The sequence below is a fragment of the Rhyacophila brunnea genome, unplaced genomic scaffold (assembly GCF_057557595.1).
Source record: "Rhyacophila brunnea isolate RB1 unplaced genomic scaffold, BYU_Rbru_1.0 scaffold_5, whole genome shotgun sequence".
NCBI classification, from domain to species: Eukaryota; Metazoa; Arthropoda; class Insecta; order Trichoptera; family Rhyacophilidae; genus Rhyacophila; species Rhyacophila brunnea.
Genome location: NW_028233170.1, coordinates 4,250,169 through 4,266,846, shown reverse-complemented (window position 1 = coordinate 4,266,846; position 16,678 = coordinate 4,250,169). Strand labels below are relative to the sequence as shown.

Genomic DNA, 16,678 nt, shown 5'->3' with positions numbered 1-16,678 from the left:
AAGTTTATCGCAATCGGATGAATGGTATAGGAACGCATACGAATAGAAGAATAAGATCATTTTCTAATTTAGAAATCTTCGTAGGCATGCGCACGACAACTCAACAAAGTTTCATTGCAATCGGATGAATGGTATAGAAACGCATACGAATATAAGAAGATCGAATAGAAGAAGAAAACAGTTGTATCAATTCGGAAACCTTTGCGGGCGTGAGCACAACACTTGATCAAAATTTCATTGCAATCGGATGAATGGTATAGGAACGCATACGAATAGAAGAAGATAGAATAGAAGAATAAGAAGAAGAATAAGATGGTTGTATTAATTCAGAAACCTTTGCGGGTGTTGGCGCAATTACTGACGAAAGTTTTATTGCAATCGCATGAATGGAATAGGAACGCATACGAATAAAAGAAGATATAACGAAGAAGAAGAAGAAGATGGTTGTACTAATACAGAATCCTTCGCGGATGTTGGCACAACCACTGACGAAAGTTTCATCGCAATCGGATGAATGGTATAGGGACCATACGAATAAAAGAAGATATAATGAAGAAGAAGATGGTTGTACTAATTCAGAAACCTTTGCGGGTGTTACCACAATAACTGACGAAGGTTTCATCGCAATCGGATGAATGGTATAGGAACCGTACGAATAAAAGAAGATATAACGAAGAAGGAGAAGGAAAAGAATATGGTTTTTCTAATTTAGAAACCTTTGCGGGTATGCTTACAATAACTGACGAAAGTTTCATCGCAATCGGATGAATGGTATAGGGACCGTACGAATAAAAGAAGATATAATGAAGAAGAAGAAGAAGAAGAATATGGTTTTTATAATTTAGAAACCTTCTGCGGGTGTGCGTACAATAACTTACAAAAGTTTCGTCGCAATCGGATGAATGTTATAGGAACCATACGAATAAAAGAAAATAGAATGAAGGAGAAGAAGAATATGATAAATTTTTCTAATTAAGAAACCTTTGCGGGTGAGCATACAACCACTTACCAAAATTTCATCGCAATCGGATGAATGGTATAGGAACGCATACGGGACAGACAGACAGACAGACAAACAGTCAGACAGACATTATTATATTAGACATATTTTATAGCCTATACTCTTCGCGTAAGTGCAAGCAATAAGTTCACAAAGTTTTATCGCAATCGGATGAACGGTATGGCAGCGCATAAAATACGAACAAACAAACAAACAAACAAACAAATGTTGATTTTTATACATTAGACTAATTTAGAAACCTTAGCAAGTGTGCGCACAACAACTGACAAAAGTTTCATCGCAATCGAATTAATGGTATAGGAACGCATACGAAAAGAAGAAGAAGATTATTTTCTAATTCAGAAATCTTCGCGGGCGTGCGCACGACAACTCACCAAAGTTTCATTGCAATCGGATGAATGGTATAGGAACGCATACGAATAGAAGAGAAGAAGATGGTTGTACTAATTCAGAAACCTTCGCGGGCGTGCGCACAACAACTGATCAAAATTTCATCGCAATCGTATGAATGGTATAAGAATGCATACGAATATAAGAAGATAAAATAAAAGAAGATAGAATAGAAGAAAAATAAGATGAAAATGGTTGTACCAATTCAGAAACCTTTGCGGGCGTGAGAACAACACTCGTCAACACACATCGGATGAATGGTATAGAAACGCATACAAATAGAAGAAGATGGAATAGAAGAGGAAGAAGAAGATGGTTGTACTAATTCAGAAACCTTCGCGGGTGTTGGCACAATTCCTGAAGAAAGTTTTATTGCAGTCGGATGAATGGAATATGAACGCATTCGAATAGAAGCAGAAGAAGAAGAATAAGAAGAATATGGTTGTAATAATTCAGAAACCTTCGCGGGTGTGGGCATAACAACTGACGAAAGTTTCATTGCAATCGGATGAATGGTATAGGAACCATAAGAATAAAAGAATATATAATGAAGAAGAAGATAGTTTTTCTAATTAAGAAACCTTTGCGGGTGTGCGTGCAATAACTGACGAAAGTTTCGTCGCAATCGGATGAATGGTATAGGAACCATTTGAATAAAAGAAGATATAATGAAGAAGAAGAAGATGGTTTTTCTAATTTAGAAACCTTCGCGGGTGTGCATACAACCACTTACCAAAATTTCATTGCAATCGGATGAATGGTATAGGACATTCGGACAGACAGACAGTCATTTGTATATATATAAGATATAGCCTACACTCTTCGCGCAAGTCCAAGCAATAAGTTGACAAAGTTTTATCATAATCGGATCAACGTTATGGCAGCGCATAAAATACGAACAAACAAACAAACAAATATTGATTTTTATATATTAGATTTTGCAAAAGTGCACATGATGTAATACAATTTTGTGTGATAAACGTTATCGGTATCCTAGATCCTGATACTATCAATTGTTGAGAAACGCTGTGCGACGATTTTATCAAAGACTTAGATTCAAGTCAACGATAATGAATAATTGAATCGAATTATCGATCTCTTCCAATCAAAAGGCGGGAGATAAGAAGGAATTAATTGTGAAAAAAATACCATTTGTCATAAAGTCGCGAAGATGGCGTTCCGTCGCGTAGTTGGTATCAAATTCAATGATGGACGGACGATTCCTGCCTTGGGATTAGGAACATGGAAAGTGAGTTAGATAATTTTATTTAAAGAAAGTGTAATCTGTAGACTCAATGACTACCCTGTTTTTTCAATATTATTTAGATATACCTGCATTAATGATTTCATTATAATCTACATTTTATTGTTCGTCTCCGTTCAATTAACTAAATGCTTACGATCGTGTTGGCTAGTTTATAGACCTTTCATAGACTGGTCTTGCGAGTAGTCATAAAAATTGTGCAAGAGAAATGTATATCCAACACGTCTTCTTAAATTGAAGGCGTCCCCAAAAAGGGTTCTATATTATAATACATCATGTCAAAAAGTGATTTTATTGACCGAAACGGGTCATAGCATTGCTCACGTTATTGGAAAGTTTTATTATTTTATCTGTCACAGTTTTTGAGATATTAGCAATACAAAAATGCTTACCGTAGAAGATGGGTCTATATGATTATTTTATTATCAAAAAAAAAATTGTCAATGATAAAAAGTGCTTTCATGAACATAATTATTATCACAGATATACTCCAAAAGTCCGCATGATCGAATAAAACGTTTTTTCCTCTCCTGAACAATTTTGTTTTTGCATATAGATCCCTTTTCGGGGGACGCCTTCAATTATTGATCTTGTATATTATCAGAATCTAACAGACAGGCATTTCTCGCAGTGTGTCATGCAATGACTATTATATCATTATTAGATATTATAGACTTAAATATTTTTTTAATTTTCATCCTTATTAAATACCATTTTAACCCTGTTCAAGTGTTTCACAATCAGGGAACTCAGAAATAATGGAAAATGAAATACCCAACGGGTATGGGGTAACAGACAACCGATCTTGAGTGTGGAAGAATATGGCATAAATTTAAACACATGTCAAGTATACGCTTGTATTTCTTTCTGATAACTGCCTTCGGTTTATGCACTGACGCTCATTCAATATTGGTGTATTTGAAGGTTGCAACACACACTATTGCACGTCTATAATGTGTGCTTCATTTTCTCACACAATATTCAAAACAGTGCGTCAAATGTAGTGTATTGAGGTGTAGCCTATCGGAATTCTATTTATTAATCTGATTGTGTTCACAACTCTTCAGTATACCAAGATAATTAAAATGCCGTATAGTTTCGAATTGTTTTCTTAATTATTTTGATTAACTGCTTACTACATCATTATTAACACGATATTTGAATATAGAGGTGAACTCAGTAAAGGGTTCTGCGTTGACTTCAGGATTTCCGAAACAATTACTGCAACTGACACGCTGAATAACGTATTAAAGTGTAGTGTACAGTGGGTCTAGGACGATTTGGCACCGGACAACTAGACGCCACGGAATTCAAAAATAAATAGACGTTAGGTACTTATAGGTACTTAAATTTTTTTTAATATTATTATTTATATTTAAATGATTATATTATGATTTAATAGTTGCTGAGAATGTAAATATGCAGACGTAAATAATGATTTAATCGTGCATATGTTTAAGTTCCAACGAAAAAAGAGTTTTTTTATTTTATATAAAGCCTTAGGCATGGTAATTCTCAATTCGCAATAAATAATACATTATGTTGAATTAAAATTACTAAGTAGTAGATAGAAACTGATTAAAATACCTCGTCTACGTTCTGTATACGTGTTTATGACAGTGCGGCGTCCAATTGTCCAGCGTCCAGTTGTCCCATTCCCTGTACAGTTGTACCTATATACATACATTTAAAAATAATTATCACCATTTTTGGCACTACAGCCTTTAGCAGGTCTTGGCCTCCTCCAAAAACTATTTGAATCCTCAGAGTGGATGTTATTTAGCAGATTTGTATTACTTGTAGTTACATAACTATACCATAGGTACTAATAATTAACTTATTGAGTCTTTGCCAGTTGCAGATTTCTGGTGCTTCGCCACAAAATACTAAAATCATAAAAAGAAGCTCAGTTTCACAACCTGAGTATTGAAAGTCAACAGACGATTTAAAAAAAATCCTGGTTATGTTTCTATATTTTTAACACACAAGTTTAGTGTCCGTCTATTGCATAGACAAAATTTTCACAGTTGTAGCCTCTAAACTTGTCAGTATCTCGGACTTTGTAGGATAACCTAAATCAATGCTGTTTTAAAAAACCATGGAAAGACAACGTGTGAATTTCCCAGACGCGGGATTCAAATGGGTGACCAGGGCCGTTTTAAATAAGACCTTCGCCATACCATATCGCAATCCAGCTATCTCAGTTATCTTGCCCTCTGGGAATGCGTCATAGCTTGCTTTGCTGGTAATTCCTCTGGTATTCTATGCACGCAGTGGATCCAATACTTATATCAGAATTATGTGCATTTCCTATGAACGTTTCAACTGACGTCAATATGACTAATTATTTAGTAATTTTTTGTATCAATTTATAATCTTTTTTGTTAGTTACCAGAGGGTACTAGTTGCAAAGTCTCCACGAACTTTGATTCCGTGATATTGTCAAGAAATCGCAGCCATTCCTAATAATGACTGCACATAATTAAATTATTTGCTTTAACAGGCATATAGTGATCTAATTAGAAATGCAGATGTTGAAATAAGCTGATGTCTTCACAAACACATTAGGTACTTAATCAAATTTATTGTTAGATTGGTAACCATATTTAGCAATTGGTAACCTAATATATAAATTTAATATCAGTATATGTATATTACCGAATTTACTTGAATACCATCCAATTTTAAGCCAATTTTAGTAATGAGAGTAGCTGGATTGGACAAGTCAATGACTCAATGACTAACGCACAGTAGAATATTTGTTGGAGAACAAAACATAAAAATATGTAGAATGTGTAGTCGATTTTGCAACTAATATTCTCATTGTTATCTATTCACTGATTACTATAATCTTGTTTGAGAGATAAGAAATCCGTAAAGAATTCTATGATTAGTCAGGTTAAAATGTGTTTAATGTCATTGTCAATACTTTATCGAAGACAGTAAGCAGTTAGATTATGTCGGTCTCTAGTATGAGATCCAGTGAACTCTACGTACCTACACATAACATGTAACTATAACATAACAAAATGTGGTTAACTAGGAATTAGTAATATACTTCTATATATTTGAAATATATATATTAGTATAAAAAATAAAATCGATACTTTACGAATTTGGAAATTCAAATAAAAATATTCATTATTCACAAGCATACTTTACTGAAAAGGATACTAATTGTTATAGGTATATTTCTTTTTTTAAAGAACCGGTAGGTACCGTACAAGGAACTGTTCCATTAAAAAACGGTGTTCTAATAGGTCTGGTAAAGCGTTGTACCGGGTCTAGGAAGATTTGGCACCGGACAACTGGACGCCATGTAATTCGAAAATAAATAGACGTTAGGTACTTATAGGTACTTTAAAAAAAATATTCAATATTATTATTTATAATTGAATGATTATATTATGATTTAATAGTTGGTAAGAATGTAAATATGCAGACGTAAACAATGATTTAATCGTGCATATGTTTAAGTTCCAACGAAAAGAGTTTTTATTTTATATAAAGCCTTAGGCATGGTAATTATCAATCCACGATAAAGAATACATTATGTTAAGAGTAAAATGAATTCAAACTACTAAGTAGTAGATAGAAACTGATTAAAATACCTCGTCTACACGTGTCTACGACAGTGCGGCGTCCAATTGTCCGGAGGCCAGTCGTCTCATTCCCGTTGTACCCATGCACGTTCTTGCTCTTGCATGCTCGTCGTTGCATCCACACAGTCGAGCAACTCGACACAAGACGCTGTGAGGCCACCGTCGGACCGCCACGACTTCGACCACGGGTGAGAGCGAGGCCACTCAAGCCTTGCAGGTGGGTCCTCACCCCTCACTCAACTGCATCGAGCAAGAATTACTTCAATTTTTTTCGGATAGCGCAATTTGTTCGATGTCGAACAAAAAACCATCGAGCCAGATGGTACACACGTTGAGACATGTTGGAATGAGCGTAAAACCATCGAGAAAGAACGTGCGTGTATACTTACTATATAACACTTCAAGCCTGAACTTTTTTTACTTCGAATGATCGATGCCTACAGTTGTTGAAAAGCACATAATTATTTTTTGCGTCGCATAAATTCGTAAAATTAATATGTGTTTTATTTTAATTTTTATCCTACATTTAATTATTCGCTTATCGACTACCAAAAACATTGATTGACAGTTTCTTGACTACTGCAAAGACGTGCCAAGCGGGTGTGTCAGAGGGTGCGAAACACCCGGGTGGCAAACGTCCCAAGAACCAATCACCCGTAAATTAGCTGAGCCATAAAAGTACAATATTTCAAGAAAAAACAATTTGTCTAATGACCTTGTTTCACAGATAATAAAAAAGTTACCAGCATCGCAATTATTTTCTTCCATGTCATTAAAGGTTATTTTATAAATTCTGGCGTCCGTGCTCCGTCGATGCAATATATCGATCAATTCAAGTCGCTTTGCATTATAATTCAGAATGTTATATTATTTAATAGATTAAATATGTCATAATTTTTGTTATGAATATTCTGATGACAGTACAATCATTTTTTTCAATTAAAATATAATTTTTAATTTGGCGAGGGGTGGCACCAGTGCGAAGGGTGCAGGTAGGCTGTTAAGATCAGCCATGAATAGTGCACACTAAACTTTGTCAGTCATACGTATTTGTTTTCATTGAAATAAGACTACAATTTACAGACGGTGTTGGTTAGTTTTTAAAATTTAATTTAACCCTGTTAAACCAAGCCATAATAATTAATAATATATAATACTATATATAATACTCGTCCATCTATAAAATATCTAAAATGATGCAATTAAATCATACATAACTTTGGATATTTTATAGATAGAATAATATTTTTTATCTATTATAGTTTGGTTTAGGCAGGACCTAGTGAATTAAAAAAATAACCTACAATATAATAATATTGTGTAATATGTATTCTTAATCCAACGAAAACCAATAAGTATAAATGAAAAAGTGTGCACAATTTTTTCGTATCGCACAAAGTATACCAAAACTATTATGGTTTGGAAAGGCAGGGCTTAATTGATTTTTAAAAACTGACCAACACCATCTGTAAATTGTAGTCTTAGTTCAATAAAAACAAATACATATGACTGGCAGATCTTAACAGCCTACCTCCACCCTTCGCTACTTGATGGCACTATGTTGCCGACACTCAGGCGGCAGACGCTCTTGGCGCGTATTAGGCACTAGGCAATGGTTGATGTATTTATTTATATACTTATTAAAAAGTTTTTCATATTATCTACTTATTTTTTAGTCAAAACCCGGGGAAGTGGAGACGGCAGTGAAGGATGCAATCGACATTGGATACAGACATATTGACTGCGCCCACTATTACCAGAATGAAATTGAAGTAGGAAAGGCATTGTCCGAAAAAATTAAACAAAGCGCTGTTTTAAGGTGAGTGAAAAGATTTATTGGTTACAGCACGACTGTTTTAAATCCTACAATTTTAACATTTTAAATCGCATGTTAGTTTTAATGCGAACTTTGAGAAAGAAGACATGCTCAAGTAATGTGACCATGACCCCCACATTCTGAAGCGGGCCCCTTATCTATCGCTAAGGTTAAGGGCAGTGTGATGTTCTACACTTTGTTCCCTAATTATTAATGGTATCCGCAATGGAACCCCAGGGTTCCGCAAGGTAAAATTATGAGCGTTTCATGTATTTTTAGCGATTTTTCGTAGTTTTATATAAATCCATTTGAATTATTGAGTTGTCGACACTCGGCATTATAATATTATGAAGCACTGATCGGGACCCTCTTTTGTGGTAGTCAAGTAACATGCGCTCTTCGATGTATTTGATCAATAGCCATTTAATAGTCAGGAAACACACTAAAATAATTAGAAAATATTTTTTTACACGTAAATTATATTATATAGCATATTATTATTATAGTAAAAGAGGTAGACAACTACCATGTTCGATCCTAATTGAAGCATATTATTATAGTGATTATAATGATATTACGATGGCCTATAGCGTTGTGGGTCCCAGGTTCGAATCCTGGATCTGGCAAGTACACATATTGTTTTTCAATTTGTGTATGAGTCAGAGTATGGACCTAATAGGTTGAGCAAGTGGCTGACATCCATTTCTCGTAATAAAAAAAATCTGTTAATACAAACCTCCATTATGTGGAGGCCCATATGATTCTATTAGGATCGGACATGGTCGAAAGAAAGAAAAAGAATTATAATAATCAGAACAACTGGGTTTTGTCTAATTATTGTGAAGTTGGAAAAGCACTAGTCATGTAATCCTGGATAAAAAATTCCATCCGGGTTTACAATTCCTCTATACATAAACTACAAATTTAATATTGTATTTTACTACAGAGAGGACCTTTTCATCACCTCCAAGTTATGGAATACCTTCCACGACCCCAAGTTGGTTGAAAAGGCATGCAGAAAAACACTAGAAGATCTCGGCCTACAGTATTTGGATCTTTACTTGATTCACTTCCCATTTGGATATGCGGTAAGCTTTTTTACTCAGTGGACGGTTATAGGATTATTACGAACGTTGAATTTCCGTTTACTATTCGACAGTCTCCACATTCTTCCTAACCGCAAGTATTGAGGGATCTTGGCCTCTCCCAGAAAATGTATCCATCCCGGACTCCCCATATAGTGCCACCTCTTTACTATAAGTATTCGCAAATCCTTCGTGGTTCAGAACATGACTGATCCAGCGCACTCTAGATCGACATATCTCATGTGATCTTTTGCTATTCATTAGTATACTATGGCGTAACATACTCGTTCTCGATCTTTAAAATCAAGCCGGGAGTGTCCAAGGCTCAGGAAAAACCACTTTATACTCTTACAGAAACATGTATGGAATATTACTTAATCTTAATATTCATCTTCAATGAAACGGCAAATAATTTTCAACTATAGGTGCGACGAAATTTCGGACTCGCTGCCAATCGGAGAGCGCAAGTCGAGCTGTGAACACGTCGATTTGTTTTGTGATGGCGTCGGGCGAATTAATTCTTAAATCATTTACTTGAAAAAGAAGACATTTCAATGAATATATTATTATTATTACTAATAGAACAATAAACATAACATTAAATATACGCATGTTTAATTTTTATGACAAATAATATTTTGTTCTGCACACGTCGTTTGCACAATCTTCGCGTCGCGTAGTCACGATCGTTTGAGACAGTGCCCCAGCTGTATTACAAAATTTAAACTAACTCCTAGTTATAAAACCACTAGAAGTCGTTTCTAGCCTAATCCCGTAAACGGGGTCAATTTTGTGGATTGATACATTCACTCAATTATTTTACACATTGCATTTTATTTTTTAAAGGCTGACCAAACTTTGGTACCGCGGGATGAAAATGGTTCGGTTACATTTTCCGACCATGACTACGTTGACACCTGGATGGCCATGGAAAATCTGGTAAGACTAGGACTTGTGAAGAGCATCGGCGTCTCCAACTTCAACAAGGAACAAATCGAAAGGATTCTGATGAGGGCAACAATACCGCCAGTTACTAATCAGGTAATACAATAAATACCTACTATGTCCTGCATCACAGAAAATTGTAGACCTATTCTAGATAACTACCATACGAATCATTGAGTTTTTATTTCTTGAGAATTCTCGAAACGGTTGATACTTGCTCCTCGAGAATTTCTCGCGTAAGTGAATTCCCTCATTCAAAAACTCATTTTCACTTTCGGCAATAATATTGCCAACATGCAAATATGAAGATTTAAATATGGAACAAATTCAAACAATCTCGTAATCCTCTATACCTACTGTCCAACAAGATCTTCTTGGCTACGTGTTAAAACTGTGAACAAACAAGCTCCTCCCATTTTTAACCGCACTTCGATTGAAGCGCCTTCCGGTTAGTGACGAGTTGTCCACGTGTTAAAACTGTGAACTAACAAGCTCCTCCTACTTTTAACCGCACTAGCGACTTCCGGTTATTGCCTAAATCTTCTATTCTACTTCGGAGAGTAGGTACTATGTGTACAACATTTCATATTTTTTCAGGTGGAGTGTCACCCATATTTGAATCAGAAAAAGCTTGGCAAATGGATGGCAGACCGTGGCATCACCCTGACTGCGTACAGTCCTCTGGGATCTCCAGATAGACCTCAAGCAAAAGCAGACGACCCAGCCCTGCTGCAGGATCCCAGACTCATTCCACTGGCACAAAAATATAGGAAAACCCCTGCTCAGATTTTAATTAGGTTTATTTGCTTGTAGTAATTAGTTGAAAGTGAACATAATTACAAGATAAAAAAACTTTTTATATACCTACAACGTTTTTAAATTTTCTGATGAATCATAATATAAACTTGACTTGACTAGCTTAAACGATCATAGAATACTGAAATGTCATATTGACATTTCATTTTGATTTCCATAGTAACGCACATATATATTAATATTTTAGTTGCTAGGACAATCCGCTTAGCAACTAATAATGGTGTCGAAATAACTTTTCATACAAAACAGAATTGACTGAAAATGAATTTAATTCTACTTAAAGATGGCTAAAAGTATTAAAAAAATGCATTGGCATCGTGTTCTGATATATTCTAAAAGTTTCAAATACCCAGCTAGTCGAGAAGTTAGTTAAAAATCGATTGCAAGATTTGTACCGGACAAAGAACCACCGGACAAATAAGAATACGAGCTAAGAAAAACGTATAATATATAACTGCTATTATTTGGTGTATGGTTAATTTTATACGTCCATCAAAGTTAAATAAAACAATATTAGTTGATATTACATTATTTAACGAATCCGTTTGCCGTTGCAGCTGTAGTGCAGCAAACAAAGAGATTGGATGGTTATACTCGTAATGTTTGTTTTCAGGTTTTACAGGTTTGATATAAGCTCAGGCCCCGTAATTGATGGGGTCACCAGAGCCTGAAAAATAAAATAATTCACGATAGGAAAAGTAATTTTCCAGATTGATGTACCTACATATTATGTTGTATTTTTTAGCACGTTTAATCAATGTATATTTTTGGCGCCATGATTTGAAAGGGTAAATTCGGCCATGAATGTAACAGTAAACAATAATTTTATTATCATTGGTCGTTGTTCTTTCAATTTATATATGCCAGTGGCGAACGGCGGAGGTAGGCTGTTAAGATCCGACATAAATAGTGCACATTAAACTTTGTTAGTCATACATATTTGTTTTTATTTAAGTAAGACTACAATTTACAGATGGTGTTGGTTAGTTTTTAAAAATCAATTAAACCCTACCTAACCAAACCATAAGAGTTTTAGTATACTTTGTGCGATTCGACAAAATTGTGCACACTTTTTCATTATTTTCGTTGAGTTGAATTTATTAAACCCTGTCTAAACCAAACTATAAGAGATAAAAAAATAATAATAAATATAACATATTCAAAATTATGTATGATTTAATGGCATAATTTTAGATATTTTATAGATAGACGAGTATTTTTGACTATTATCTATTATGGCTTGGTATGGCAGGGTTTAGTTGAATTGAATAAAACTAACCATCACCATCTGTAAATTTTAGTCTTAGTTCAATGACAACAAATACGTATGACTGACAAAAATTAGTATGCACTATTTATGGCGGATCTTAACAGCCTACCTTCACCCTTCGCCAGTGATTTATGCACACGGAGTCACGTAAATGGAGATATTGAAAAATAGGCATAACAAACAGACACGCATCAGAACCAAAAGAGTATTGACATATATATAATTATTTCAGATATCAAATCGAACGTGGATTTATTGTTCTCGCAAAATCAATACAAAAGGAGCGCCTTCGGGAAAATTTCGACATTTTCAATTTAAAAATATCTGACGAAGACGTCTTAGTATTGGATGAGATGGACTGCAATGAACGCTATTTGGGAATGATTGGGTAAGTAGTTTGTAACTTATTTGATTATGTCTTCATCCTCCATGGACATTCGTAGTATAATAATATTATTCTTCCAGCCGATACAGAGAATACGTATGTACAGTGTAACCCATATATCGAATGTTTTAAGTATTCTAACGTTGTTGCCTATTGGTTTCCAGCGTATTTTTGTAATACATGTAAAGCACACTAGTAATTCGGCCTTCATTCCTTGCTCTAAAATGTTTCACATCATCGCTAGTGGCTTACAGGATTGGACTGTGACTGTTTGGAGCCACAGGAAAACAATATTTTGAAAACAACCCCTCAACGTAGGTACTTACTGTACACGTTCGTTTACAAGGTGTCGGTTTGAAGTTTTTCCTGTGTAATATTTGAAGAATCATCATAAAAGCAAAAAATATGGACTTTCCACAATACCCTTCCCATTATTAATTGTTGTGTGCCTTGCTCAGAAGTTTACTTTTAAATTGCATTTATTAGTTTAAGATATGTACTTAGCCGTAAAGAAATAATAAACCTAAGTAAATTCTGAATATCATAACGGAAAGGGCGGTATTTTCATACTGCTTAAGGGCGGAACTTTCCCTAGGGATGCCACTGAGAAGATGATAAACGGCTTTAACGATGACGATCGCTGAATTGCAGTAGGGGGTCCGGGCTCTGGAGGGGCCCGCGTGGCGCGTCTACCTCGTAAGTGAGATAAACATACAGTCATCACAAATTTGCTCTAATGGTAAAAAAATCGCCTGCGGCGCTATTTTATTTTAAGAATATTTGATAACATTTTAAGATATGTGATTGTATGATGCAAATTTTGATTATCGTGTGTCGATATTCGAAAACTTCATAACTCAAGTGGATTTATTGGAAAATTTAATATAAAATCGGTAAAAATACACTGAATACCCTTTGGAACACTATTTGAAAACGTTTCTGTAGAGCTTTTTAACCCTAGCGATAGGTAGGGGGGCCCGACAAAGATCCTGTACTGGGGGCCCGTTTCAGGATGTGGGGGCCATGCGTGAATATGAAATGAGATAAATCGATTAATTCGAGTATCTTCATATAATTATTTTTTATACATTTCATTCGGTTTATTATGCTTGAAACTTTTAAAATGTTGGTCATGCAATGCCCTATCTTATAAAAAATAAATGATACAGGTAAATCGATCTATCTGATTTCCTATTCACATAATTCGAGAAGTTTGTGTCATGTCACGGACAAATCAAAAATGTCACCCAATGACACTGCAAAACGGCGAACATTTTAAAATTTGAATATTTATGACTTGTAAATTGATACAAAAGCAAATAATATAAACTCAATTGGTTTTTTGCCAGTACTAGATATCAATATCAATAACCATTAATATTTATTCATTTGGTATGTACTATATTTACCACGTTTTTATTAGCTCGTATTCTTGTTTGTCCAGTACAATTTTTTTCTTGCTTGTCCAATACAAATCTTGCAATCGATATTTAACTAACTTCCCGAATAGCTAGACATTTGAAACTTTTAGAATATATCATAACATGATGACAATGCATTCTTTTAATACTTAAATTTTAGCCATCTTTAAGCAGAATTGAATTAATTTTCAGTTATTTCTGTTTTGTATTGAAAGTTATTTCGGAAGAAAATCGTAAAAAGTAAAACATTATTATTGGTTTCTAAGGGGGTCCTAGCAACTAAATTATTAATATATACGTGCGTTACTATGAAAATCAATATGAAATGTCAAAATGACATTTCAGTAAGTATTTCTATCAAGTACAAAAAAAGTATTTATTAATACATAGAATTGTCAAGTTTATACGATTCAACAGAAAATTTGAAAACGTGGTATTTAAAAAGTTCTTTTTATCTTGTAATTATTTATTAAATAAAATAAAGAAAATATATTTTTTAGACTGGCACTCCACCAACTACTTCGACTGCATTTCCGTAATGTTTCCGAACATATTATTGTATTATGCCTCATTGTGCAGTTTTTGCATTGTACAGACCTACAAACCTATCCGAAGAATGGGATGGGAGAGCCACTGTTGAAAACTACCCAATCAAGACTCGTAACTGGACAAAATCTGACATTCGAATGAAATTTTCAAAATGGCGTCCTATGGTAGTTTGTAGTTCCATTTTTGGCCATTCTCCAAATAAGTTTGTAGGTCTGTAGTGCTTATTAATTCCAAATTCAAACGATGGCTAATTGATTTTGTTGACCTCCTCGGTTTATCCTATCTATCAGGCCAGACGTTTAATCATCATTTTAATAATCAAATATTATTTTAAAATCTCATTGAAACTTATCACAGGGTATGAAAAAATGTAACATATTCGCTGTATATCTACATTAATTGTATACCAGCGCGGTAAAATAATATTTAAATTTTATATATTATTCTATTTTTTTTCAGGATTGGCGACACTCATAAATATTATCCTTTTAATGCGGAATTTTAATAGTTTGAACACAGAACTTGCAGCAACATTTCACTAACTTTTTAGACAACTGCACCATTTCACTTTAAAAAATATTTACTCGAAAAGATTCACATAATTTATTATAATAGAAAATTCTGTACCTTCCATCGCCTATTTCCACTGTTTAATAATATTATGCTATGCTAAATGAGGCTCAAACAAGCCATGTAATTAAGAAATGCTTCGTTTTATTTATTTCCCAGTCTATGTACCTATGTAATACTTCTCTGCTTGATATTATAAACAGATATGTCAGTGCTATTAAAATAATATATTTATTTAACATACTTACATAATTTGAAAACATCTCACATTAATAATGAAAAACATCTCACATTAACAATGACAAACATTTCACGTAACAACTGCTAGTTAAAATCGTCGTAATTAAGTAGGATGCCCGTAGCTTAATTGGAAAAGCACGTAGCGCAAATCAAGCGGTTACAGGTTCAAGTCCAGTCGGGTGTTTTTTTGGTCAAAAGTTTTTTTCTAGTGGATTTATGCATGAAATATTTTCAAATGATGTACCCATGTTTAATATTATATAGATTGTTACATTCTCAAATATTTTGTCTCATTCTTTGAATAAACGAAATATTTTATTAAAATATATATATTTGTTTTATTTTATTTATAAACGGCGCATGCACCTAAGAAAGAAATTTTATAAAATAATACAACAAATAAACGGTACTTATAATAGTTAATTAAATACAATAATTTTCCGAGGATCGTTTTCAATATATTTTATCTTTCAAAAATCTCCAGAATTCTTTTTATAACAGTTCGTCTGTATGGTTTTAATTTTAAATAAACTATTAATATTAAAACCAACACAATTAGAACTCTGCGTACTGTTGTGTATACTAATAAGGCATAACACCTATCAGATTTACAATACCATTTGATTATTGAATCTTACAAACTTTAAGCTTTTAAATAAACAATATAATATATATTATAAATATTTAATTTAATTTTTATTTTTATTATATTTAAAGACTCGCAACATTTAGTTATTTATCTAAAAACAATAAATTAACCGAGATAACGTTTTAAACCAATGCACACGTGTCCAGTAATAAATAAGATGATATATGTGTTTTTCGTGTGAGCAGCATAATATTTAATCCTCATACTAGGAGTAAAGCAATCTGTTATCAACATTGATTGTACACGTGTGCACTTTTTGGGTTAGATATCTGCACCCTCTTTAGCCTTTGACCCGAACTAAGAAACTCATTAACCGTTATCAATGTTATTTTTCGTTGCTGTAAACAGACGCCTATGGACACCTGCAGAATCAAATTGGACTTTGTTTTAAGTCAAAGAACCCATTAAAGTAAGCCGTATAAAATCCCAGGAAATGTTATTCCCTTCGTTTTTTGACTCCAAATCATTGTACAGTACGTAAGCTCTGTCTGTTAAAGATGTTGTACTAAAATTACGACTAAAATAAATAGTAATGTTTTGCTTTACGTAAAACACTATTAATTTCCTGTGTTCATAATCAATTATGAACGCCCAAACCGCTCCAGCATCCTAGAAGGTAACTCTCCTGACAATCTACCTTCAAGACATACGGTCT

The 16,678-nt window shown here is 33.9% G+C and overlaps 1 protein-coding gene across 1 annotated transcript; it reads left to right on the top strand.

Moving 5' to 3' along the window:
* The first annotated feature begins 2,582 nt into the window (after positions 1 to 2,582).
* LOC147065929 (aldo-keto reductase 1B-like) lies at positions 2,583 to 15,069 on the top strand. The gene is made up of 7 exons (XM_085955246.1): positions 2,583 to 2,660; positions 7,954 to 8,096; positions 9,040 to 9,181; positions 10,025 to 10,219; positions 10,721 to 10,920; positions 12,442 to 12,597; positions 15,024 to 15,069. The coding sequence occupies exons 1-7, from the start codon at positions 2,583 to 2,585 to the stop codon at positions 15,067 to 15,069; spliced, it is 960 nt and encodes a 319-aa protein (XP_085811372.1).
* The last annotated feature ends 1,609 nt before the right edge of the window (positions 15,070 to 16,678 follow it).